Genomic DNA, 27,998 nt, shown 5'->3' with positions numbered 1-27,998 from the left:
TGAGTCTATTAAGTGAAAAATAAACCTCTTTTATTGTTTTGACCGAAAACACATACTGCGTTTCACAAGCTTATAGCTGGGAACAATATGAAATTTTGGCAAAGGAGACTGGGGTGACCTCTCCACTCTCACATGATGACCCCTCGCTGTGTGAAGAGCAGATGGCAGATCATGCACTGGCTACTGGCCCAGGGCTTCTCTCAGCTGTGGTCAGAGGTGGTTAGAGGTGTGAGTGAACCTCTCCACAAGGAAGCCCCCCTCCATTTCCACCACTTTCCCTTTGCTTCTTCTGATAAGCCCAAGCGGTAGAGCAAACTTAACACTTCTTTAGAGCCACAAATCCAAGAAAGTATAACTTTGGGCTCTAAAAGCGTTGCCAATGAATCATGGACTATCGAACAGAATTAATACATGGATGGTTCTTTGACAATGGATGGTGGAGAGTTGTCTTGAAGCAAGGTGGCTTAAGGGCCATGACTTCTGATTTCCCCTAGAACTTGTCAAGTCCATGAAGAAAGAAATTAACAAAAATTTGTGCTTCCTTCCCAGGAGAAAAGTTATCCAACATCCAGTGTTTAAGTGAGAGACAACAACCTTGATCTTGAGCTGTCTATTTCCTCGGACTTACGAGACACTGTCAGTGGTACAAATCTGAGTTACCCAACAGTGGACGCTTCTTCTATGTATTTTTCCTCTCACTAGAAAATTCCTTTTGATTTTCTAAGATACAAAATGTGGAAAGGATCTCTGATAACTCCTTGTGGGCAAACAATACCCATACATAAGCAACAGACATTTCAAAGTAATCCATTCAGATCATTATAAATTACAAAACTAGAAAATAAACACATGAAACCCCACCACACCTTTTGGCTTTCTAGTGGCATGTACTAACAAAGAAATAAGCTGCCAGCCCTGTAACTCTCTATGTTTTAGAACAAAGATATGAAAAGTGTCCCTGGCTCTATAAAATAATTTTTATAATATATTTTACATGTCTAAGGTTTATTTATACAATTGTCCATAATGACTAACATGTAATACCCCTTCTATAAACATTATTCACATACATATTACCTCATAAAGATTCTCTTTTGGTCTATTAAAAAACACTGTACTGAAAAAACAAGCAGAGACACAAGAGTCTATAGATTATCTGCTGATATTTCCATGGAAAGGTGAAATTTTCTCTTCTTCTGTTTTCTCTTTCTTCTTTTTTCCTCTAAACAATACCCTCTCCCCTGACCCAATATAAGAAGCAATAATTCCAGAAGATGAAACTCAGAACTAATGATTAGCAAACTGTTCTCAGGTGCATTTCTGGCCTGACCTCATTCTAGTCACTCAAATTCATCTGAATCTGCCTCCTCATACCTCCACCACTTTTGACTCATGGCCATTTGAAATCTATATTCTGAAGCTGACAGTCCAGAGATGAAAACTTTAGGGAATGGGGAAGCTTTTCTTAAGCTTCTGAATTTGGCTGGGAACAAATCAGGTTCTTTAATTTGTGCTTTGGGGAAAAAAAAAATATTTGTTTTACTGGCTAAGCAGGTTCAAAGGAAAAGCTAAATTTTCATGAAACCCTCCATGAAACTGTAAGCTGTGAAAAGATTCCAGAGATGAAAAAAGCAGCATGTGTAAATATTGGAAATGGTGCTTTCTTGCTGTTCTAAATGTGAGAGGCAGAGGCCAGTCTGCTGCTGCTGCTGCTGCTAAGTCGCTTCAGTCGTGTCTGACCCTGTGTGGCCCCATAGACAGCAGCCCACCAGGCTCGCCTGTCCCTGGGATTCTCCAGGCAAGAACACTAGAGTGGGTTGCCATTTCCTTTTCCAATGCATGAAAGTGAAAAGTGAAAGTGAGCTCAGTCGTGTCCGACTCAGCATCCCATGGACTGCAGCCTACCAAGCTCCTCCGTCCATGGGATTTTCCAGGCAAGAGTACTAGAGTGGGTTGCCAGTGCCTTCTCCAAGGCCAGTCTAAGAAGAAGCAAATCTGAACAAGAGAGCCTTGAGGACATATTTATAATTAGCCAATGTGAACTAATGGTTTCTGGGAATTAGAAGGTGTATTGTTTTCCCCAATCCAGTTTATACAACTTGCTTTTGAGTGGATAGCTTACCTATACCTAACGTTTTGGTATATCATGTATAAAGTTAAAATTCCTCCCAACTCTGACATTCTATGAGTACCCTGAAAAGTGAAGTCATTGAAACCTATCTATAGGTGAGCTGTAGGGCTTCATGGCTGTAACAAGTAGATTCCAGAATCTGAAGGCAGCATCTCCATATTCATTGCTTCCAACGCTAAAGAGCAGCCAACCAAACTCAAATTGACACCAGAGAAAATGGAACCAACATTTAGTCATGGTTGTTGAGAGGAAAGAGATGACTGACAACTGGTGGCACCCTCACAGACCATGTGTGAGAAAATGTCATCACTGCATTAGCCTTTCTGTGGTCTCATTGTGCCTCTTGCCTCCTCACTTACCGTTTGGCAGATAAAGCCAATGCTGTGGGGCTTCTAACAAAAACTCTCTGGATCAGAGATTGTCAGGGTGAAAAGACAGAATGGAATTGGAATGGAAAAGAATGCAGATGTAGTGGAGTGATGCAGCGTGTGTGGTCAAGGGAGGAGGTAAAGGCTGGGGACATTGTGAAGAAGCCCTGGCCTCTCTGGCTTGAACACCTGGAAGGAGATTATGATACCACCCCCCTGCATTGGTCTAAACCGAGCTGGAAGCAACAGGCCAGACACAACACTGGGAGGCATTTGATGTCTGGTCTTTTCATTTGTCGGTTAGGTGCTAAGGTGTGAGAAATTGGCAAGAGGAAATTTGGCTTTGACAGCAGAATAGAAAAACAGGAGGGCCAAGGGTCTTGTGTAACCTGTAATGTCACATGGCACATGTGTTTCCTCCAGCCTGGCCCACCACCCATTGATATTGTGGGAAGACAGATTTACTTTTTCTCCTATTCTCCTTCTGTCTTGGAGACCAGCCTATTGGTATTCCTGTACCGTCCCTGATGTCCAAGGAGTATCACATGGCCCAGAACTCTGCACTGAGGAGTTTCCATCCAAGCAGAAGGTTTGTTCTCTTCAGCATCCCGTTATTACTACTCCTCCAAGGAAGATTTCCAAGGCGGGATCTGTGAAGGTGAAAAGGATTTCAGAATCTATTGTGTGTAAATGCAGCCCGGTTCCAACTACAGTTCTTTAACATTTTTAAGTTGTTTGGGAAGTAATATGTCTTTAAATTTCACAAGAGAGATATGGTGTTGTCCATTCATCATATCAGGAGACACATACTCTCTATTTTCCCATTTCTGTGGATGCCAACTTGATCTTTGGGTTAAGGTGGTTGTTTACCAGCATTCTCCACTATCAAGTTGCTATTTTCCACTTTGATTAATAAGTATCTTTGGAGGAGATACTCTGAGCTCTTCAGGCTTTTACCTACTACTTTTAATATCCATGGGTGACTCTTGCCCAAGCCAGTGGCTATTGTAGTGGTTACCAAATGGTGATTTTAATAAAATTCCATCATTCCTTCTATATTTTGTAGCTGGGACTCTATGTCAGGAAGAGTTCCTCCTTCTCTCTCATAGTATAGACTCAAGGATTCCTATTTGATTACTTGTAAGGATTATTATCCATTACTGCCAAAAATGAACAATCTGAATCTATTGATGAAGAAATACCAGGCAAACCCTAGTTGAGAGACATTCTGTAAAATAAATGGCCTATGTTCTTTGAAATGCCAGGATCATAGCAGACAATGACTCAAGGAACTGTTCCAGATGAAAAGAAACTAAAGAGACAAATGTGTGGTCCTGGATAGGATCCTAGACAGGACATTAAAACCTTTCTTCTCTGTAAAGGAAAAGGACAATTGGATAAGAGCTGTAGATTAGTTAATAGTGCCATATCAAGGTTAATTTCTTGATTTTGGAATTATATTGTGGTTAGGTAACATCCCTGTTTTTAGAAAATATACACTGAAATATTTTAGGGGACAATGAACATTTTTAGCTTGCTCTCAAATGGTTAGGAAAGATTATATATAATTTATATTAAATTTTAATTTGACATTTAATTAGTATATATGTATATACATATTTAAAAGAGAGGGTCAAAACATACATAGGAAAATGTTAATATCTAGGGAACCTAGTAATGAAGGGTATACAGGAATCCCTTGTACATTTTTAGCAACACTTACAGATATCTGAAATTATTTCAAATAACTTAAAATTCACAAGGCCTCAGAATTTCTCCAAAGCCTGAAATATTGTATTTTGATTTCCAAACTCAACCTGCATCCCTATAACCCCCACACATGTAGCTAGTGTCCTCCCCTCCCTGTGTGTCCCTTGGGGCCTCTTCTCTTCCTGAGCACATTCAGGAGGAAGTGCAGCCAACACTTCCGGCTTTCCCTTGTCCAGGTGAGGGCAGGCGGTTTGGATGGGCATCACAGGAGCTGGCTGCTCTCTACAACTTTGCTGCCAGTGCTTGGCTCTTGGCCCTTCTGAACGCAAATGAAGTCCCAACCGACTATGCTGAAGGGGGACAGGAGAAAACTAAGAGGGTAATGGGAAAGTGGTCCCAGAACATTGAGAAAGACTTGTTTTCTAAAAGACCCAGGCTCAGGATTGTCCACAAATGAGTTCCACGAAAACCTAGTAGAACAGGACATAAGTAGGAGAGGGAATTTTCCATCTCCTGTCCAATGTCTTTCCTTTGGAGCCTGATTTCTTTTCTATCCAAGGACTCCTGCTGATTTAACAGGCCAGTTTTCGCTTTGGGGAAACTTTAGTGATGATCACAGTCTCATTCTTTTCAGGGTGACATGGGACAGTTGGATCTTGCAAGCAAAGTTTACGGGAAACAGCAATCTGGGGAGTCTGACTCGAACTCCCAACTCTTGAAAGGCCAAACTATGATTTGTTGTTACAGAGACAGAGTGTACTGAAGGAGGCTGAGCTTTCAAGCAGGCAGCCACATCTGGGCTAACCACTGAGCTTTTATACCCTCTCAGGGCCTGCCAGTGAATTGCAGGACTTACTCCTTTGTTGATGTACTTCACTCACCATAACAGCAGGTAAGAGCCATGAGGGGCTTAATGGGACTGCTTCTTATTCAGAGGGAGAAGCAGGCATAAATACAGAGTCTGCCTCCCATCAAGATAATCAGTTACACAGGATCTGGAGTTACGCTGTCTCCATTGTCCACCCCCAAACATGGGCAGGAGTTTCAGCCTGCTGTTCACAACTTTTGTTTATTATTTAAAATGTTTTATTATTATCTTTTTTGGCCATGCCATACAGCAAGCGGGATCTTAGTTCTCTGACCAGGGGTCAAACTCATGCCCCCTTCATTGGAAGCACAGAGTTTTAACCATTGGATCACCAAGTAACTTCACAACTTTTAGTCCTTAAAAGGGAAAGTGCCTGTGTTAGTCATATCCTGCTTCTTTTATCTTTGCCTAAGTGGGTACCGGCTCTGAAGCTGGGCACCTGCCTTTGGAAATGGGTCAACCCATAGCTATCACAGTGGGCCCAGAAATGACTGCTTTGGTCTGCACATCAGGCCTGACATCAGCATCTGGGGGCATATCCCTCTGAGACTGCAGGCAAGGTGATTTGCGTCGACTGCTTCTTGATCTCAAGGGAGTAGTAGCGGTTTGTTAGCTCTTTAAGTACCTTTATTGTGATGTAGCATTTTTAAGAGTCAGCACAGGGACAGGGTAGTGATAGGAAATAACTGCCAATCGAGGGCTGACTGCCACATGAATCTGACCTTCCAGGTTGTGCTAAGTGATATAGAAAGAACTTCAACTCTAGGATCCACTGACATCTTAATAGACACCTCAAAATCCCATCAGTGGCAGGAGGTGTGAATTTACCGGTGGCTGGCATTGTGCTATACCGGGTAGCAGCTCATATCAGTCCTGTGTCTACAGGCCAGGGGCTTTAGGATTAGGCAGGTGATGATTCTTCGTTTATTAAGTGATCAGGGGACAGGTCTACCTGAAGTAGAAAACCCTGATGTCTGCAGGAAAACGTTGGTGTCTCATCTTAAATGAGGTGGCAAGTAGCTTCCAGTGAACACTAGAGTCCAATTGCCTGGATTTATTCCCAAGCTCCACCAAGTCCCAGCTGTGTGACCCCATGGGAACTATTTAATCTCTCTAGGTCTTAGTTTCCTTATCTGTAAAATGGGCATAGTGATAGTGTTTACTTTGTCTGGTTATGGTGAGATTTTAAAATCAGTCAATATATCTTTTTCTTCTCTCATTGCCATGGCTAAGACTTCCAGAACTATGTTGAGTAAGAGTGGTGAGAGTGGGCACCCTTGTCTTGTTCTAGAAAAATGGTGCCGATGAACCTATTTTCAGGGTAGAAATAGAAATGCAGATGTGGAGAATGGACTTGTGGACACAGTGGGGGAAGAAGGTGGGATGAAATGAGAGAGCAGGATTGACATATACACTACTGTGTGTGAAACAGATAGCTGATGGGAGCTCAGCTCTGTGCTCTCTGATGGCCTATAGAGGGCTGGGATAGGGAGGTGGGAGGCTCAAGAGGGAGGGGACATATGTATACACGCAGCTGATTCACACTGTTGTACAGCAGCAACCAACACAACATTGTAAAGTAATTATCTTCCCATTAAAATAAACAAAAGATGAAAATTTAAAAATATCAGTCAATATAAGTAAAGCACATAAAAGAGTGTCTGGCACAAGGCAGCGGGTCTGTCTCTCATTACTGGCTCAAAAGCATTGCTATAAATTAAGCGACCTCTTCAAGGTTATGTATTAAAATCCTGCTTCTTGATTATCTCAAAGAACGGAAAACCATATAGGTGGATACAGACCATTAAACTGGCTCATGATCACACTCATTACTGGAGTTTCTTTTGCATTAAAAACCTAAATAGAGTTATTAAAATCTTATATCCTAATCAACAAAATGAGGATAACAATAGCTCAGTATTTATTATACTTTATATGATTGTCATGAGATGGCCTCTATTATTATTCTCACTATATAGATGAGAAAACTGGGACTTCGAGAGGTGCAGTGACTTACCCAGAGTGACATAGTGAGTCACATTTGAGGTACAATGGGTGTTCTGATTCTATAGCCTGGGCTGTTCATTGCTATCCCAGAGAGAGGAGAGCGGAAGAGGGTGAAGGAGCTGGGGGTGGGGAGGGGGAAGGAGGAAGGGAGGGAAGGGGAAAGGGAGGCTGGCAACTGATAATAAGTATTCTTGGAATGAGTACGTGGGCATGGGAATTCAATAAATGTATCCTAATGATAACAAAGCAGATGACATTTCATGCCTTGTCTACATAATTCCAAACAACCATTTGACCACTTAGAAAAATGAGATTGCTTTTTGCATGCTGCAGAGTCGTGGCTTTAAAGAGCTGCGAGGGCCAGTCCCTTTGGAAGGTGAGTTTTTATGATCCTGCAGTCCTGGAATGCTAATACCTGATCCAAGCCCCTTGTTTGAGGGATGAAATGGGGCCGAAGAAAAGGGAAGCAAATTGCCTCTAAGTTAGTGGCATCTCCTTTAAGTTCATTCGTCCTGTGAAGATCCTTCTTGGCAGGAAAAGGGAGGATTCATTTATTCTCCAGTTGTTCATTCAACACATAATTGATTGATGACCAAAAATGTTTGATAAATGAATGAATTTCCTTGGCACCTTGAGCTTGTTCCTGTTCATCTCGTCACTGTGCATGTCTGAGTTTTCAGTCTTCGAATCTCGGTTCAAAGCTGGCCTCCTTGGAGAAACCTTTGTTGTCCACTCTACCTAATGTCACTCATACCTCCCAGTCATTGTGTGTCCCACCAGCTTGTTTCCTTCATAGCATCTGTCATATAGAAATAATCCTGTGTGTTTAATCATTTTCCATTTATTGCCCTTCATGGAGGCAGGACTATTACTTGCTTTGCTTTGTTCACTGTTGTGAACTGTATGGAACAAAACCTCACGCACAGTAGATGCTCAATATTTGTTGAATGAAGATGAATGAATAAGTGAATGAGGTGACACTGATTTCTACCCAGGAAGAAAACATTCTGTGACTTTAAATGGAGATGGAGTGAGAGCTGGGATGTTGGCCTGGAGCCCCTTGGTCATAATGGCATGTCCAGCAGGGGTTTGACTAATCAGCACATACATTTCCTGAATTACAAAGGGTGCCAGGGACATTTAATTTCTGTTAATTGGCACCAAGGAGGAGGGGTTGTTATCGAAATCACCAGCCAGCTGGAAGCATGTCTGTGTCAGACCTGTCTGCAAATCCGAATGGACATTTCATAAACCTTGTCAACCTTGTGAGGCTGCAAGTCCGCGGAGGGGCCACGCCAAGGTGCTCACCAGCTGCATTCAGGGTCATACACAACCTTAAACCTCAGACCTTCAGCAGATGGGAGGCAAGGTGTAGGGACAACCAGAAGACAACGGACTGATGAGAGTTATGGCATGAGATGCTTTTGAAAATAACTGTCATGTTGCCTCAACCCTGGCACCATTCACCAGCTGATCTGAAAAGTGAAAAGAACAAAGACGCTGAGATTTTCTAGTCTTGCAGAGCCAGCCCCACTGCTTCCTTTATGTGACCTCAGACAAGTGATTGATCCTCAGAGCCTCAGATCTGATCTACAATAGGGGACAATAACACCCAACTCATGGGATTGTTGTGAAGGTTAAGTGTGAAAAGGCATGTGTAAATAGTCATGACAGCTAACATCACAGAGTGTTTTCTATGAGCTGGGCATTGTGCTAGTGACTTCACGCCCCTTATCTCACTTAATCCCCACCAAACCATCAAAGAAAGCACAATTAGAACCTGCATTTTACAAACAAGGGGACCAGAGGTTGGGAAGATTAAATGACTTTTCCGTGGTAATACAGGGAAGAGACGCAGAGTCTGGATTTGAATCCAGGTCACCTGCTTCACTATGTTTGTAACCTCCCTGTAACAAGCCTCTAAGGCAGTGGCCCCCAGCCTTTTTTGATACCAGGGACCAGTTTCGTGGAAGACAATTTTTCCATGATTTAGGTGCAGGGGGATCATTTTGGGATGAATCAAATGCATTACATCTACTGTGCACTTCATTTCCGTTATTATTTGGGTTTCCTGGTGGCTCAGCTTGGAAAGAGTCCGTCTGCAATGTGGGAGACCTGAGTTCGATCCCTGAGTTGGGAAGATTCCCCCTGAAGAAGGGAACTGGCTACCCACTCCAGTATTCTGGCCTGGAGAATTCCATGGACTATAGAGTCCATGGGGTCACAAAGAGTCGGACATGACTGAGTGACTTTCACTTTTATTTCCACTATTATTACATCAGCTCTACCTCAGATCATCAGGCATTAGATAGATTCTGGAGGTTGGGGACCCCTGCCCTAAGGGATTAGACCAATGCCTGGCATTTAGTACACGTGTAATGAATGGCAGCTAGAAGGATCTATTCTTATTCTAGCATTTCTCCTGATCTTGCCATCACGCCTTTGTCATAACTGCAAAATTCACTGCTAGGGTCCCTTTTGCACACCAGCACCTGGCCTATGTCTTACTTCATCTTCCCAATGACTTTGTGAAGTGCTGATTATTGTTTTCACACTTCAGATGAATAAAGAAAGTCCCAGAGAGGTTAGTTAACTTGGTTCAAGATTAGACAACCACAAAGTGGTAGGGCCAGGATCTGAGCCCAGGGACATGTGATTCTAAAACCCAGGTGGTTTCCTCTCTATGTAATAGCCATTTTCCATGCTACCGTCTTTCAGAATCTCTTTCTGCTCAGTGGAGCTCTCCTGACAACTAAAACATTCCTTTTAGGACTTCCCTGCTGGTCCAGTGGTTAAGATTTTGCCTTCCAATGCAGGGGGTGTGGGTTCGATTCCTGGTTGGGTAGCAAAGATCCCATATGCCTTGTTGCCAAAAAACTGAAAACACAGAACAGAAGCAATATTGTAGTAAATATATGATTTTGCTCAGTTGTGTCTGACTCTTTGCGACCCTATGGACTGTAGCCTGCCAGGTTCCTCTGTCCATGGGATTTTCCAGGCAAGAATACTGGAGTGGATTGCCATTTCCTTCTTTAAGGGAGCTTTCCAACCCAGGGATCAAATCCTGGTCTCCCTGATTGCAGGCAGACTACTGTCTGAGCCACCAGGGAAGCAATAAAAATAAAAAATGGTTCATATTTAAAAAAATAAAAACAAACCAAAAACCCCACTTTATCACTCCTTTCTCGCACATCTGTCTGTTTGATTGAGACTGGCTCTTTCTTATACTCCATTTCTGAATTGTGCCTCTCTATGTATGTATGGGTAATAGCTACCGTTTATTGAATACTTTGATGTACTGCATACCACAATCGGGGCTGTACATGCAGGATCTCGTTTAATCCTTCTGAGAATCCTATGCGGTGGAGATTCTGATTCCCATTTTATAGATGAAAAAGCAGGTTTAGGGAGGTGTGGTAACTTTTCCAAGTTGTTTTAGTCATTTGCCAAAGGAAACGTAACTAGTAAGTGACAAGCTGGGGCCAAACCCCAGATAATCTGATTCCAAAACCCACCACTCTCGCTATTATGTTTTGTTGTTTCTCCATATCTTGTTAAGTTCCAGTGGATTGGGACCACAGCTAGAATAGTTAATCCCTGTTGACTGATGTTTTAAAATTTAGTTCTTTACTGGAGGTTTCCATGAAGAAGGTCCAAGCTATCAAATATGCCAACATCTAAATTGAATGTAAGCTTAAAAAAGAATTCAATTTATAAATAGAACATGCAGGATGGAGTATTTGGAAATGTGGTTCTGATATCTAAAAGAAGCCTTCCCTTCCATATAGTATGATCCCCTCTGTTTGACCGCTCTGTCCTTTGTCATGGAAGCTGCTGCCATCACTCTTGAGCAGTGACTACCATGTCTTCCTCAGGGAGTGTGGTCATTTGGGTCTCTTCTAGACAGAGAAGAAAAACATCTCCCAATGACCAGGCAAGAATGGGGTGGGAATCTAGGTATGATCCTTTGAAGGTGATATTTATTTGAATTCTTCTTTGGTCCTTCAGGTGTTTTTGCTGCCTCCTTATGTTTTGATTCAAGCTTGCTTTTGCTAATTTGTGGGTCTCCTGACTGCAAATAGTTCTCACAGTCCACTTGGATGGTCCAGGGAGGAGTCCTTGCTTTCATGGGAAAGGTGTTAGGATGGCTCTGGCCTCTAGGACATGTGTGGCCTACAGCAGTCAAAGTCTGACATTGCAGATGGCCTTCATCAAGTCAGTCGGTCACACTAGCATGGTTTCTAACAGCATTAACCAAGGATACACAGAGTGGCCTTTGCAAATGTGTTTTGCCTTTCTCTCCGGGTCTTGGCTGGCATCGATTTAGTCTTTACCAGACTGCAGCTCTTGTCCATCCAGCAGTGACCCTATTTGCATAATTAGCTTGCATCTGTGAGTGTGTATTTACTCCCCCAAAGCAATTGCCTTTGAACTTTGGATAAATATCAGCATGGAACACTGGAAGATGTCAGCTCTCTGAGTCCTCTTGTTCCCACAGAGAAGATGAAAGTGGGGGTCATTTTGGAAATCATAACCCCCTTCTTCTGAACTGTATATTATTTAGAGTGAGGACAGGCAAAACCAGAAATAGACTCATGAAGAGGGAGAGATCTAGAGACCGCAGAATGATCATCATGTTCTGATGTCAATGATCCAGAACCACATTGCAAGCTTTGGTTCTTTTTCAAGTTGGCTGTGCCTGGCCGCCCTTGCAACAGGGGTAGATGTGCTTCTCAGATATCTCTGTACAGAATATTCTCAGTCACCTTCTTTCCCACCCCTACTTCTTGGTTGGTAAGACCCATAGACTAATTCTCTGGGAGGGCTTCACCCTGAGTTAAACCATCCCCCCACTCCCATCTCCATCTTCATCCCTGTGGTTTCTGCAGAACACACACATTTTGCATCCTCTCCAACTTCAACATGTTGTGTGTTTACAGTTGCCACTGAAGAAGAGGGACATGATGACTTTTTTTTTCTTTTTTTTTTTAATGGATCTTTCTGAGTCAGGGATTGAACTTGTGTCTCCTGCATTGGCAGGCAGAATCTTTACCACTGAGCCACCAGGGATGCTTGGGACATGGTGACTTAAGATTAAGGTTTGGATTTAAGAGTTCTGGGTTCTAGTCCTTGTTACCTTGGACAGATCGTTTGACCTTTGGGCCATAATTCTACTCTCTAAAATGGAATAACAGCAGTACCTGCCATCATAGGGTTGGGTAGGATTGAATGGCATGCCACATGTACAGTGCTTGGTACACAGCAGGTGCTCAGTAAATGGTAACAATTATCACTGGATGAGAGTTAGTAGTCTCCCTTCCATTTCAAACTCATTATGTGACCTTAGTCAAGTTGCTGAAACATCCTGAGTCTCAGTTTCTTGATCTGTAGTCTGTGGACAAAGATAATTTTTCTCTGAGCATTTCATGAAGTTCTTGGAAGGATTTGGCAGCAGCAGCAAGATGTGTTTTAGTTTCAGAATCTGAGAAGCTACTCTGGTTTCTGCAGTTGGCTACCCAGAGGCTCCAGGCAAGGTGCAGAGGAGAGCTGTGTTGAAAACCCTATATTCAAGGAATGTAGGCACAGTCACAGCCCATATTTTCCTTATTCAGGAGCAACAGGGTCTCCTAAAGCAGCTGTACTTGGAAGAATTCTTGTAAAAACCCCTTTAAACTAGAATGCCTCAAAATCAGACATGCCAGTGCATCAAAATCTCAAATCCCAGCAATAAATCAAAGCGTTGGAGTCCCAGTGACAGTAACCAGATGGGAGTTTAAATATTCAGGCTGGGTGTGTATGGCCTCAGGTTGCAATATCTTCTTTGACTAGTGTTTACTGAGTACCTCTATGAGCTGTGCTGAAAGTTCCGTATGGTACATGAGTGGGATATAAACATGGGAATGATAAACATGGGACTCAGGATAGAGGTTGTGAGGGAAGTGGGAGGTGGGGAAGGAAGGAATGAAACTGGGAGAAGCACACAGCAAGTTTCAATTATTTTTTAAAAAGCTAGGTGGTAGATATATGATTACTGGTTTCATGATCCTATATAATTATGTCTATAGGACATTTCGGAGAAGGCGCTGGCACCCAACTTCAGTACTCTTGCCTGGAAAATCCCATGGACAGAGGAGCCTGGTAGGCCACAGTCCATGGGGTCGCTAAGAGTCGGACATGACTGAGCAAACTGAGCGACTTCACTTTCGCTTTTCACTTTCATGCATTGGAGGAGGCAATGGCAACCCACTCCAGTGTTCTTGCCTGGAGAATCCCAGGGACAGGGGAGCCTGGTGGACTGCCGTCTATGGGGTCGCACAGTCGGACACGACTGAAGCGACTTACCAGCATAGGACATTTAATTATAAAAGGGGAGAAAAGCAGAAAGGAGCCCAGATTCAGAAAAGAAGTAGTAAGAAACACCATTCTGTGGGGGCCATATGTATTTTATCTATCCTGTTTACTCTATCCTCGTTGCCTCTCATAGAGCCTGGGCCAGGGTGTGTGGTGAATTAACTGCTGTTGGATGGATTGATGGGTGAATCTGCAATGCTCCTCCATGCCCTCCATCCCATCATCTTTGATCCCTTCCTCTGCTGCCTTCCATTTGTCAAAGTGTAGGTCGATCAGCGGAAGGGCTTCCTGGGAACATTTTGTTTCTACTCTGGTCTAGGACACGATACTACAGCTTGGCAAACAGCAGATGGCTTGATCATCATTTAACATTGTTCTATTTCAGGCAAAACGTCCTTGTGAGCTTTATCCTCAATGACGCCAACCTGCTGTAAGGCTCTCTGGAGTTAATTCCCCAACTTGGTCCTGCCTGTTGAGTGACTGTCTTTCATGGTCACCTAAGAGGTTTCTGCAAGTGCTAACATTCCCTTCACTCAACCTGAGGGGGAACTGGGGCCTTCACTCTCAAGACATAAGCGAGAGAAGCCTCAGTGGCAGCAGCTGCTGCCCCGGGAGGACCCAGCTTGTTAAGCACGTGCTCCCAGCTGGAGAGGCCCTTGTTATCCTGCCTGCTTCAGCTGCTTGCTCCCCGGGAAGGGAGTCAGACTCTGTGGGGCTGGCCTGTGTGAAGAGGCAGTGAGAGGATCAAGGTGGGGGCCTGTTCATCTTGTTGAAGTCAAGTACATGCTTCCTTACCTGCCTGTATGAGACCAGAGGAGCTGGGACACTGAAGTTTATCATTTACACCTAGGAAACTCTTAGCTGAAAAAGACAGGTGAACAGGCCTCGAAACACCTGTCCTCCAAGTCAGCTCCTTGCTTCAGCTGAGGGCCTACAAAGGCAAATGTTAAGGGCTGAACAGTGGCCAGGATGGGGCCCAGGAAGAGTGTTGGGCTTGATAGTAGTGCTCTCAACTTCTGAGTGACCTCTCTGGGCCTTACTCTGTACAACAGGGTAACAGTCCAGACATTTCAGAATCATTATGACATAGTGAAAGTGTTAGTTGCTCAGTCGTGTCTGACTTTTTGTGACCCTAGGCTCCTCTGTCCGTGGGATGTCCCAGGCAAGAATACTGGAGTGGGTAGCCATTCTCTTCTCCAGGGGATCTTCCCAACCAGGGGTAAAACCCAGGTTTCCTGCACTGCATGCAGTCTTTATTGTCTGAGCCACCAGGGAAGCCCAGTATGTCATAGGTATTAGCTAATCAGAATGAAGAAGGGTTTCATTGCTGCGGGTCTCAACTGCAGCTGGCCTTAGCTTTTGGACAGGACAGCGATGGGGAGGACCTGGACAAAGAGCCAGGGTGTGAGAGCGGGGAGAGCCCTGGGGAGCTCAGAGAATCTACTATTCACCTATCAGTACAGGACGCTTTCAATATATTGACAACCAGTGTGACCACATTCCTGCTGAATGTCAGAGCCAAATGTCAGCACTGCTATACCATTTAAGAAAGGTGAACTTTCTCTCATTTGTTATGTACCTCTGAATCACCTGGGGAGCTTGTTGAAAACACATATGCCTAGTCCCCACCCCAAAACTACTGAACAGCATCCTGTAGGGCCCTGGCAGGGACCATTATGCTCCTGAGACCTGTGCGCCTGGATCAGCTGATATCTGGGGACCCAGCTCTACGTGGAAGGGGTTTAAGATGCTTCTGAGATGAAGTGGAACATAGTCTGGAGGGGAACACACAGGTGCAGGTATGTGAGTGAGTGAAGCAGGCTGCTGGGGTCAAGGCAAATTGAAGAGCACGTGTCCATTTCACTGAAATCTTGACCTTGACGCAGCTCCCTCTGGATGGCTGCCCATCAGGAATGCGGGCCTGATGTAGACGGACTTTCTGAAAGTCCCAGGGAAGCTGAAAATCTGAGTCAGAAGTCAGTGATTTAGTTCGGCCTCTCACTGAGTCATAGGTGGGACCACTGCTTTAAAATCTTCCTGCAGAAGCTCTGTCTATGGGAGTGGGCGGGGGAGGAAGTGTAGCTGGTCCCACGCCAGCTGGGAAGGAGACAGGCTTTAAGTGAGGACCTTGATGCTGTTTTGTGTGTGCGTGCTCAGTCGTGTCTGACTCTGTGCAACCCCACGGGCTGTAGCCCACCAGGCTCTTCTGTCCATGGGATTCTCCAGGCAGGAATATGGGAGTGGGTGCCATGCCTTCCTCCAGGGGATCTTCCTGACCCAGGAATTGAAGGTCTCATGTTTCCTGCACTGGCAGGCAGGTTTCTTTACCACTAGCTGCTTACGGCAACCATTTTCTCAAGTGTGGTCCTCAGAGTCTGTCCTCAACTGGTTGCGCCCCTCCTTCATCTCTCAGGTGTCCCCCCCCCCTCCCGTTCCTGCCCCAGCACAGCCTGCCCACAGCAGCTTTCCTTGCACTGAGGTGTCAGGGCTGATCACAGGGTGAAGGTGGACCTCTTCTAGGGCCTCCGAGTCTTGGCCGAGGGTACAGAGTTCTCACAGGAATGTCTAGCTTCAGACGTGAGGTGTTCCACACCCACCTGGGATCCCTGGGATGTTCCACACAGGAGTGGATTCTTTGTGCTTGGGGACAAGAGAACTTGACTTGGTTGCTACATTTAAACCCATTGCCAGTGCTTCTTACCCCGCTTGGACACCCTTTCTCCCATCCTTTTGCCTGCCTGACTCTTTCCTGTCCTTCAGGACTCAGCTTAGACTGTGTCTTGACCTCCATGACTAGGTTACTTGGTCTCCTTTTAGCACCACAGCCCTGGGCAGGCCCTTATTTAGACTTTCTTGCCTGGAATTTCAATAGCCCACTTCCTTAAAAACATTCAAGGCTAACCTTTTTCAGGTATTCACTATGTACCAGCATGACTTCAGTCACTTTGTGTTACCTCAGTTAACCCTCACAGTTACCCAGTGAGGCTGGCACTATTATCATGGCTTGTAAGAGGGCAGGGCCTAGAGAAGTCAGGTAGCTTGCCCAGCATCACACAGCTAGCACGTGGCAAGTGAGGACTGGACCTAGTCTGTGTGCAGCAGAGCCGGCAACTGTGGCCGCCGCACTGTGCCTCCTCTCTATGGTCTGAAGGCGGTGAGCTGCCACCAAGGCTGGTCTTTTGGTTCTTTGAGCACAGTCCCGATTGGGCTCTGAAGTTAGATAGCTTGAACTCAGGGTGAGGGCAGCTCTCAAGCTCGCTCTGCCACTGTCTGCGGTTACCCTCCAAGCCTCAGCTTCCCAGGCTCTATAACTGGAAGAATTACATTTGCCTTATAAGGCTATGGCGGACATTATAGCAGAGGATGTAGTGTCCAACAGGGTGATGGAGCAAATGACAGGGAGTGGCAGCGAGTTCAGCTTGCACCATCCTTTTCAAATCCTCAGGTGACTCGGCAGAGATGGGATTTGTTTGGGAGGGAGGGAGTTTGCTGCTGAGCAGGGGAAAGGGGGCTGGATGGAATGGGAGTGGCCAGTCTGGCATTGCTTACAATTCTCAGAAAGGTTACTCTATAGAGATTGTGGGCAATGGAATGAATATTCTGTTTCATTTGGAGGGCATGGATTGTGTCTTCATTACACTCAAACCTGCTTTTCAGCCACAACAGTTAAAAAGTAACTGGCTCCAGTGCTACTGAGGCGCAGAGTAAATATTTGGTTGTCTGGGCAGGTCACATGTCTGCTGCTCTGGGGGCAGATTACTAAACTCATTGCGAGTACTTTTTGGGGTAAATACGAGGGGTAGGTACTCATATTTTGACAAATCATATGATGCCTGCCTGCCTTGGTGACTTTTCTTCATTTCTCTGTCTGGATGACTATTTTCCACCTCACTGAATCATGCAGTTGGGGTGACGATTTTGTGGAGTAGACATGGGTCAGTATCTCACAGAAGCACCAGAACGTGTTGCCACACTGGCCCTAGCGACCCCAAAGGTCTGACGTGTGCAGTAGTTCTTGGCAGGATGATGGTTTTGTTTGTGTTTTATGAAGTTCTGGAAAAGTCTGGATAATTCAATTTGCCAAGTGTGTGGTTGGTATGTAAAAGATAAATGTTTTTAATCCCAGTATCTTTAAGAAATGTCCAGGGAGAAGGTCTAATTAGACTTGACTTTTTTTTTAAAATGATATCCAGGCTTAGTAGTAAATGGCATTCATGCACTGAAGTGCCCACATTGATGGGCATGCAATAAATGTTAAATCACAATAATTAAGTTTAATGAGAATTAATGGTTTGTCTTACAGCATTGTCTCTGCTCCCTGGGCTGCCCTTTAGCCTTGTTTACAAGGCTCTGCCTGGCTGTCCCACTCAGTCAGCCCCCATCTTAGTGGGGTTACCTAGCTTTGCAGACTCCGCCCTTCTTTCCCCACCTGCCAAGAGTGTCAAGGTTGATCTTCTCTTTGGTCTTCTTCCCTGACTCATTCCCTAACCCTCTGTCTTTCTCTCTCATTCTCATCATCTCCTCCTTCTTATTCCCTTTCCTCTCCAACTTTATTTGTCCAGTCCCTTTTTACAGACACTTCCCTCTAGAAGGAACCCCCACCCAGCTCTGGATTGCCACCCTCCCCATAACATTGTTACCTTATCCTGCAACCCAGGGAAACATCTAGTCTGCCCCAAATAGAAGAAATCAGTGGAAGTAAAGACTGTTTGCAGTGCAAACAGAATGAATAGCTAAACTCAAACCCCTTATGAAGTTGTTTCTAAGCATGCTGTGTTTTCTTGGGGAAGTCAGTCTAGAGCCAAGGATGAACAATGGTCCATAGTATCATACAGGACCCTCTCCATAAGTACATGCTTCCTGCTTATCTACTGTGTAGGACTGTATGTGGGCAAACAAATTGAGAAGCTTCAAGTATGACAGCGGTCAGCTTTCTCTCTGACCTTGTCTGGAGCAAAGCCAGGGAGCTGACTCTCTGGTTTAGAGGGTTCTTAGAATGTTCACAGCATTCATCTCATACCCTTCCCAGAAGTTCTCCCTTGGCAGCCAGGATTGTGACTCAATGGAGGGGAAAAAGATACAGTGCCTACTAGTGGTCTGGCAGAAGCTGTTCTAAGATGTTGAGGTCAAAGAAGTAACGCCAGCATTCTACCACTGTGATCCCCCGGCTGAACCCCGCTTTAGAGCATCATAGACATTCTACACAGAGCACAGGGAATGAGGGGCGCACATTCCACACTGGGACGAGAGTGGGCAGGATGAGCTCCCATTCCTTGGTCTGGGCAGTCGTCTTGAGACATCAAATCATTACGTCTGCAAGGTCACCTAGTCTACCTTCCTAGCCAAGGCAGGAATCTATGCTCCCACCTGTCCTTTCCTGGAGCTAAACAAGGCAGAACAGGACCCATGCTCAAGTCTCCAAAGAACAGCAGGACGCCCTCAGTGGAGGCATACTATATTTAAATGCAATTCACCTCTTTGGGGTCTAGGAAAAGCCGCCTGTAGATTCATTTGCTGGGAAACGTGGTCTGCGTGGCCGAGGCAGTGGACGCCGGGGTCACAGTTTTGCTAAAAGCTGACTTCCTCCGGAGGTCTGTCTGCTGTCCAGAGTGGCAGCCGCTTCGGTGGGCGAACAGGATGGTCATCTCCGGGCCCAAGGGGGCTGCCTCAGGCTGGGACCCCTTTGGGGTGGCTGGCTGTTCAGGCTTCCCGGAGGTGTGGTGTTTGGCGGGAGGAGGACTGTAGTTCTGAAATCTCACAGTTTTGACTTGCTGTAAGACAGGAGAACAAAGGGACATGGCTGAGGTGTGAGAACTGTGCTGTTTCCCCCTGGGACTTGGCTCACGTTGTTCCTTTACCCTGTCCCTTCTGGGAATGCCTCATTCATGTGTTCCTCCAGCAGATACTTGTGTCTGCATGAGAGTCCACCAGGGATCACCACTCTGTCAAGTGCTATGTACAAATCCAAGAGTGAACAGAACTTCCCTGACAGATGACAGTGAGAACCAGTGCTTCCGTGGGGAAGAATAAGATGCTAAGGGAGTGGGTAGGAGTATCCAATTGAAGCTGGAATGGGACTTGTCAGGGAGGGCCTCCTAAAGGCAGAGGTATTTCAATCAAGAACTGAAGAATGGGGATTATCTAAGAGAAATAGAAGGGGCAATCACCGACCTAAGAACAGGGTTCTAGGCAAGAGGGCATGATCCTTTCGAGAAAATATAAGAAGTTCACCTCCCCTCTCTCTTCTCCACCTGCCAGTAAGGCCTGTCTTGAGGCCCACCTCTTCCCTGAGGCCTACCTGCTGACTGCATCAAGTTCTGTGATTAACTTATAAATCCTCAAAGCAGAGCCAGCAAACTAGACACCGCTGACTACACTTTGTCTACAGAAGGTTTAAGAGTTTTAGCTGCTAACATGAAAAATTGGGAGACTGCATATATGAAAGTCAGGATTTCATCTGTCTCTTATGATATAGCTCAGGTGCACCGGGGCCAGGGCCCCATTCTGCCAACAGTTGGCTGGTGCTGATCAGCAGCTCCCTGTCTGTGTGGGAGTCACCATCTCACATTTGCATAAGCCTTTCCTCTCTCCCGTCTTTCCTAGCCTGTTACAGGATCTGTCTGGTACAATCAGTGTTTACCTTGGCCATTGCCTGTCTTTTGTTTGTTTCTTTAGTCGCTAAGTCGTGTCTGACTCTTTTGCGACCCCATGGACTGTAGCCTGCCAGGCTCCTCTGTCCATGGGATTCTCCAGGCAAGAATACTGGAGTGGGCTGCCATTCCCTTCTCCAGGGGATCTTCCTGACCCAGGGACTGAACCTATATCACCTGCATTGTAGGCAGATTATTGCTGAGCCACCAGGGAAGCCCCAAAACGAAACAGTAACAGTCACCTAATTTTCTTGTTACCTCCTCCATCCCACCATCCTTCTTTCCTCAAGGATATTACTGAGAACATAAAAAATTTACAAAAATTCTTATGTCTTCTTATGGAAAAGCCACAGAACCACAAAGGTCCTGATAATGGTCAATTGAGTAGTTATAGCTCTGTGTGACCTTGACAAGTCACTTACTCTCTGCTGTGTCTCAGTTACCTCCTCCATACTGTGAACAGGTACACATTATTCCCTGTGTAAGCACTTTACTCATCTCATTTAATTTCCACTCCAGTCCTGTGAGGCTATGACTCTTCTTACTGCCATTTTACAGATTAAGCAAAAAAATCTCAGAAAGGTGAAATGTTTTAACCGGAGTCACCAGCTAGCAAGCAGCAGCGCTGGAATTCAAAACAACATTGTATCTGAGGCCAAAGCCATGCTTTTTCAATTCACCCCTGGGCCTTGAAAGTAGGATGTATGAGATATTCTGGAAGCATCAAGGAGATTCAGTAACATGTCCAGGGAGGATGGAGGTGGTACAAGGATGTGGAGGGGGGTTGTGTGTGAGGATTCCTTTGATTCCTCGTCCATTCAAAGCTGAAATCTCAGGAGCTGAGACACTGTGCAAAGTTAGGCCTCTAAAGAATCAGGCCCCCCTCACGTCACCTCATGGTCATGCATACATGTTCAGTGTGTCTAAATCTTTGTGACCCCCATGGACCGTAGCCTGCCAAGCTCCTCTGTTCATAGAACATTCCAGGCAAGAATACTGGAGTGGGTTGCCATTTCCTCCTCCAGGGGATCTTCCCAACCCAGGGACTGAACACACGTCTCTTGTGTCTCCTGCACTGGCGGGAGGATTCTTTACCGCTGCCATGTCACCGACTCCTACCTTCTCGCTGCTGTTTCTTGAGTTTTCTGGTTTCACCAGGATGGAGGGCGGGGCAGATGCAGGCGGTTTGGGGAGAGGCTCACTCTTGACGGGAATTTCTTTGCCTTCCATGATGAGGGAGCTGGCTGCCGTGTGGATCCTGGTGTCGCTGCCCCTGCTGACGCACGTGAGGGCAGGCTCCCCAGTGGGAGTGGGCTTGGATCCCAGCTCCGCCGCCACCGTGGAGGCTGAGGAGGGGGCCCCCTGTGGCTGGTAGAACTGGAACTGTTGAGGCTGGACCACCATGGTGGGGCTGTGTCTGAAGGAGCCCACCACGAGGGTGGGGATCCCCGACTGGACGGGTCTCTGCAGAGATCCATCTGAGAATTATAAGACAGAGATATCAGCCCTGGGGCGGCTGACAGCGGCTGGGGGTGGAGGGGGGCCACTGAGTAGGCAGTACGTCCTGATATCCCAGAATAGTTAAGTGCTTTCCCAATTTGACTGTGCTCACATTCTCCCAGGGTCTTTCAAAGGTGACCTTATTCTTTTTTTAGTGCTGCTTGCCAGTGCTGGCAGCCAATGACTGGCTAGGTGAGTGTTGGTGGGGGGTGGTGTCAGAAGGTGTATTACCTCCATTCGTCCTCTGTCTGTCTCTCTGTCTCTCTCTGTCTCTCTCTCTCTCTTTCACACACACACACATACACACACACACACACAAACTTCTATGATCTCCTTCCAGGCCTTTAAGATGATATGAAGAAGACAGTCCTAAAGAGAGGGCTTCACAGTGAGAAGAGAACAGAAATGTCATGCAGACCAAAGAGGACACAAAAGCAGAGACAAAGCAAGAGACAGCAGACATTGAGACTCACAAGAATGAGTCAGCTGAGAGGCATGAGCAGGAGGGAGAGTGAGGAGAGAGGGGAGGGGACTCTGACCAACTTCTTGAAGAAAATTCTGATGGAAGCATTATGCCTGTGGTATGGGGACCTCTGCTCTTCATCGGGTCTGTGGGGAGGAAGGCTGAGTGGGATTTAGAGACCATGTCTACTGGGCAAATGTGACAGTAGTTGGAAGCAAATCTGGAAAGGCTATTTCCGAGTTAGGGTTGGGAGCAGATGAGCTTTGGCAAGTCCCATGACACAAGCTCTGGAATCTGATCTCTTCTCAAGGAGCCAGGGGCCGGTCAGTCACATCACCTTCCTGCTCCTCGGCCCCTCTGGTTGTAAACTGGAGCTAACAACAGTACCTCATGGGCTGAGGTGAGATTATATTTTATGATGCATGCAAAGTGTTAGGATAGTGCCCGGAACATAATAAATGCCCCCATGTTTGAAAACTTTATTTTTTTCTTTTCTAGGTAAAGGAGAAGCAAACTATAAAAATGCATGCATGGTCTAGGAGTTTGATTTTGCCCCTTTCACTTCCCTGAGCTCATTCCCCTCTCCTTTTTTTTTTGCTTTTAACTGAGATGAGCCTCCTCTGTAAAAGGAAGCCATTACTTCCCCTCAAATTCTCTAGAACACAGGAGCTCCCCACCTCTTAAGCACATGTCCTATGGGTGATCTGGATAACCAGCAAGTTATTGTACTCTGAGGTGGGTAGTAGGAGAGACACCCTGAGCCACATTGTGGGTCATTTCTCCATAAGGGTCTCCCAGCATTTGCAGCCATAGCAGAGATGTTAGTCCTCTGTGACACTCTATGGACACATGTGTGAATCAAAGTTACGTGTGTCTGGCACAGAGGGCCCATCCAAGGCCGTGTTCTGTGTCGTGACTCTTCATCAGGATGGGTGTGAACATGAAAAGCAGACACTCACACTCAAGAGTGTCGGTATTCTCAGCCACTGCTGGCAAGCCAGCCACCGCTTACACAAGTCTGACCTTTCAATGTCGACATTTATTTTCCCACTGACAGCCCTGTGAGGTGCATATAGTCAATTCTCTGTCATTTCTCTTTGCTTTGGGGAGATTGATAGCTTGACCAGCCTCACCTTGGGGAAAGGGAGAGAGAGAAAGCTTCGGGGACCTAGAAAAGTCAAAGCCATGCTGGGCAGACCTGTCCTTGCTGTGCTGTGCTTAGTCGCTCAGTTGTGTCTGACTCTTTGCAACCCCATGGACTGTAGTCCACCAAGCACCTCTATCCACAGGGATTCTCCAGGCAAGAATACTGGAAGGTGTTGCCATACCCTCCTCCAGGGGATCTTCTCAACCCAGGGATTGAATCCAGGTCTCCCACGTTGCAGGTGGATTCTTTACTGTCTGAGCCATCAAGGAAGCCCAGACCTGTCCTTAGGCTCTTGGAAATGAGTGAAAAATCAGTTTATGCCATATCTGTTTATCTTATGGGTTCCTAATTTCCAAGAGGTTGGAGCTTATTACATGTGCACACAATGTAATCGGTCAAAACTCCAAGTTGATCAAGATAGATGTAAGGAAGAGAGGAAGTGTCCAAAAGGAAGTGGGAAACATTGCCACGGGGATGTTCTTCTCGGCATTCATAAGTGTGAACATTTCAGCACTAAGTGAAATGATACATTCACATTATGGGTGGACCTAACATGATCTGCTGAATTGTAAGAGCTATGATAATACTTATAAGACACTAATGCTATAAAAATAGCTAATATTTCTTGAGTGCTTATTGTGTGCCAGGCACCGTATTATTACTATTAAATGGATTCTTTTATTACTCTGATGAGGTAGGTACTATTTTTATTTTCATTTCTCAAATGAGGAAACTGAAGATCCAAGAAGTAAGTAACTTGCCCAAGGCTATTGTGGTGGGATTACTTATTGTGTGTGTTGCAGGGAGAGGGGGGAGGATGGCACTGGAGGGTGCAGGAGGGAGGTACGAGTGGCTCAAATTAAAAGAGGCAAGACTGCTGAGATTGGTAGTCAAGCAAGCGACTAGAGAGCACTGAGAAAGAGCAGAACTAAGATAACTGCTTTAATTTTCTGAGGGCATTTTCCTGTGTGGCATATTGCCCCAGTGCGAATCCTTTGCTCTGACTAGTACTGCATGTTCACCTTTATTTTTTTAAGATCGAAGGAGGGATGGCAGAGCCCAGACTAAGTCAGGGGATGTTGAACAAATCACGTTAGCTTAGCTTGGCTTATTGTCGTCTTCTAGAGAGGTGTACAAATATAGAGGTTTGATGTCTTATAGAACAATGGGTCTCAGAAACTTTTTAGAACCTCCCAAAATGAAGTCTTATGCAGAGTTTCAATATATTAGAAGATAAAAGCACGGCTTTTAAGATGAAGGAAGTTATGTAGCTGCCATGCACGCAATGTGGATGTTATATAAAAATAAAAGCAAGGTGCAGAACAGTGTATTAGATTACACGGTATGCATGTACATGGATGAGAACTTGGGACTGGGGGTGAAGGATTGGAAGAATATATTTGTACAATATAGTGTAATTTTATATAATATAATTTTTAAACTTGAACATATATTAGTTAAACAAAGTGGGATTCAGGGGCTTTTAGCATCAACTCCTCTTTTCCTCCTCCCCTGCATCCTTCATTTCCCTTTTGGTACCCCCGAGGGTTTCCACGGAGCACAGTTTGAGAAACACTGATCCAGCAAGTGCTTTGGTCATTCTGTCTTAGTAAGAACCAGCATCCAGCCTAGGCCATGTTCTAATTACACGTTGGTACTCAGGGCTGGTATCATCCCTGAATGTGTGTGTATGTAGTGACTGAGGGCTGTGACCCTCTTGCTTAATCTAATAAAACAACTTGATATTTGGGAAATGTAAAACAACCTTAAAGCAAAGGTCCTTGTTTTGGCAAAACAAAACAAAACCCCCAAACCACTCTGTTTGCCCAGAGTGAGATCGCCACCATCCCTTAGGTCTAGGCACGTACCTCTCTGCCACCACTTACTCTTTCTCATGCTACCTCGTCCTTTGCGGAGAGATCCCTGCCCTAGGGTCCCCAGGCTGGCTGGGCTTCGCACAGGGTTGACTATGGCCGTGGGCACGAAGACAGACTTGAAGGGCCGGCTCTGCCGGGGATCACTTTCTGAAATACTGCCTTGGGAGGACACAGAGGAGGTGGATAACGTCCATGCGGTGTAGAGACCAGGACTTCGGGAGTCTGGAACGCTAGATGTCTTTCTGGTTGTGCAATTTTTAAAAAAAAAAGAAATAGAAAAAGAAAAAATTCAGTCAAGAGTCCAGCCATATACCACAGTCAGCTCCCAACCATATACCACATGTGGCCTCTCCTCACCTACTCCTACCCATATATACATACCACACAGAGTCTTAAATAGATAGGCCTCAGCTCCCACACCTAGAATATCTGTGTGGGTACTCTAAGGGAGGGACGAGATCTCCTACTAAGGCCTGGTGGGACAAGAAGATTTGAATTTCACCTTCTTTCCCTCCAGCTCTGATCACTCCTCACCCCATGTTCCTTCAGCCCTGAGTTTAGAGCATAATACCTTGTATGTGCTCATCTCACTTTGGAGGGGCAGTTTCTTGTTTGTTCAGTGACTTGTCCACTAGATTCTACTCTTTGGAGGCAGAGATTTTATATGACTTATTTTATATCTTCTGTGTTCCGCATATATTGTTAAAGTGTTGAATGGCTGCCATAATGCACTTAGCACTGAAGCCAGCCATTCTGTCACACATATTGAGCACTTAGGCTCAGATGGTAAAGAATCTGCTTGCAATGCAGGAGACCTGGCCTCGATTCCTGGGTTGAGACGATCCCCTGGAGAAGGGAAGGCTGCCCACTCCAGTATTCTTGCCTGGAAAATTCCAGAGGAGCCTGGCGGGCTTCACGGGGAGTCCATGGGGTTACAAAGAGTCGGACATGACTGAGTGACTAATACTTTCACTTTCACTGTATGTCTGGCATTGGCCAAGTCCTTTGCCCACATTATCTCATGCGTCCTTCACAGCAGCCTTCTGAGTTAGCAACTATAAATACTACTGCTTTGTAGATTAAAAAAAATGTAGATTTACTGGTAGTTGAGATTTGAACCCAGGTCCAGGCTGGCCCTTGTCACCCACACTCTTATCACTGAGCTACACTACCTTCTGGCTAGTCAGAGCATTCATCATTTGGAAAACCCTGTATCCTGCTTGAAATAAAGAAACCAAAGGAGCTGATAGGCCCTACACATGCCTCCACAAAACCTAATCCTTCAGCCTTAGGCTCTAATTTTTAAGAATAGTATTTAAATTTTGAAAACAGCAATCTCTTGCCCATCGCTTTCCAGCCTGCAGCTCCCTGAACCCCGTGGGGAATGGCTGTCACTTTACACGCTCCTCTTGTCCTCGTCCCATCCTACCCCAACATCAGAGCCCCAGTGGAGTAGCTCTTCAATCACCTTGTCACTCTGTTGATTCAGTAACCTCTGCTAATTCCCTGGAGGTAACCAACTCAACCAAGGTCCTGGCACAAAGATGTCCCCCTGTAGTTTCCTCCCTGTCAATGCCTCCAGGTTTCTCTTTAGGTAATTTCCTCTTATTTCTCCTTTTTCTCTCCCTCTTTTGCTTAAAAAATTGTATGTAGTTTAATAATGAGCCACCAGTGTTGCACAAGATGGGAAAGGCACCACTTAATGTGGCCAGCTCTGCCCACGAAGCATATGCAGCCACATGCCCTGGGGACAGATGCTTGTGGTGAGGGGGTTTCTGTCCACAGCTTTCATTTTCCTCTGGTCTCTGGGGATGCAGTCAGGGAAGTGGAGTGGGCTGGCCACCAGTCCGAGCTCAGACTGCATTCTGGAGATGAGGGCTGGGCCGAGAGCACTCCCCAGCGCTGGCTTTCGTGGCAGTGTCTGCACCTGCCTGTGTTTTAAACAAAGACCTCAAAGTGTAGGATGCTGCAAAATGGACCAGCAACAGGGAAGACAGGTTCCAAAATGGTTGGCAGTGGCAGCGGCAGCAAGTACAGAAAAGTTAATGAGGCCTGAGCCAGGCTTATTTGACTAGTCCTTTCTTTGGACAACTGTTTATAGACTGAGGTGCAACCTCATTTTTCTGGGCCCAGATGAGGCTGGATTCCAGAAACTCCTAAATTTCAAGTCCCCTTCCCAACACTGAACCCCTCTATGTTTTTTGGCAAAAAGATCAACATGGGCTTCCCTGGTGGCTCAGGGGCAACAAATCTGCCTGCCAGTGCAAGAGACATGGGTTTGATCCCTGGTCCACGAGGGAACAACTGAGCCCAAGTGCCACAACTGCTGAACCAGTGCTCTGGAGCCCAGGAGCTGCAACGACTAAAGCCTGAGCACCCTAGAGCCTGTGCTTTGCAATGCGAAGCACAGAGAGGCCACTGCAATGCGAAGCCCATGCGCCACAACTAGAGAGTGGCTCCTGCTGACTGCAACAAGAAAAAAGCCCAAGTAGCAATGAAGAAGACTCAGAGACCCAGCACAGCCAGAAAAAAACAAACAAAAAAAACACTCAGCACTTACCCAGCATGTTCTTCTAACATCAAAATGCTGTGCTAACATGTATTCATTAATCCCCATGACACCCGAGATCTGCAGACATTATGATCCCTGTTTTCTAGATGGAAAGACTGAAAGGCATTCTGGGTTTAAGGGGGAGGTGAGCGTGTTGCCTCTGATTTGCCCCACTGTACTGCTTTGAGTGTGTCCCCCTTTCTACCTTAGATATAAGCCCTTAAGAACTTGCGCAGTACATGAAAGGGGCCTGACACACGTGCCCTCTACCCTGCTCAGTACTGGCAGTAGCCTCTTGGTAAGGCAAAAGCTTGCACGGTGACAGTCTTTATACAGTTCTGTGTAGCAAGTTAAAGGACAGTGAGTGGTGGCCCA

At 45.7% G+C, this 27,998-nt stretch overlaps 1 protein-coding gene across 3 annotated transcripts in view; it reads right to left on the bottom strand.

Annotated features, from left to right (window-relative positions):
* Window positions 1-8: 8 nt before the first annotated feature.
* SH3RF2 (SH3 domain containing ring finger 2) overlaps window positions 9-27,998 on the bottom strand; it is a 146,161-nt gene continuing 118,171 nt past the window's right edge. Inside the window, exons 8-11 of one of the 3 annotated variants that reach the window (XM_069592335.1) lie at window positions 25,082-25,314; window positions 21,205-21,563; window positions 18,910-19,206; window positions 9-3,149 (exon numbers count right to left, since the gene is read on the bottom strand). In XM_069592335.1, the coding sequence (XP_069448436.1) occupies window positions 18,943-19,206; window positions 21,205-21,563; window positions 25,082-25,314 (856 nt within the window). In that variant the 3' untranslated portion in view covers window positions 9-3,149; window positions 18,910-18,942. Of the gene's footprint in view, window positions 3,150-6,975; window positions 8,560-17,689; window positions 19,207-21,204; window positions 21,564-25,081; window positions 25,315-27,998 lie in introns of those variants that run through there. The other 2 variants (XM_069592336.1, XM_069592334.1) reach the window with 2 other exon arrangements.

Source organism: Ovis canadensis, chromosome 5, assembly GCF_042477335.2.
Source record: "Ovis canadensis isolate MfBH-ARS-UI-01 breed Bighorn chromosome 5, ARS-UI_OviCan_v2, whole genome shotgun sequence".
Classification (NCBI taxonomy): Eukaryota; Metazoa; Chordata; class Mammalia; order Artiodactyla; family Bovidae; genus Ovis; species Ovis canadensis.
This window is presented reverse-complemented; position numbering and strand designations above follow the sequence as displayed.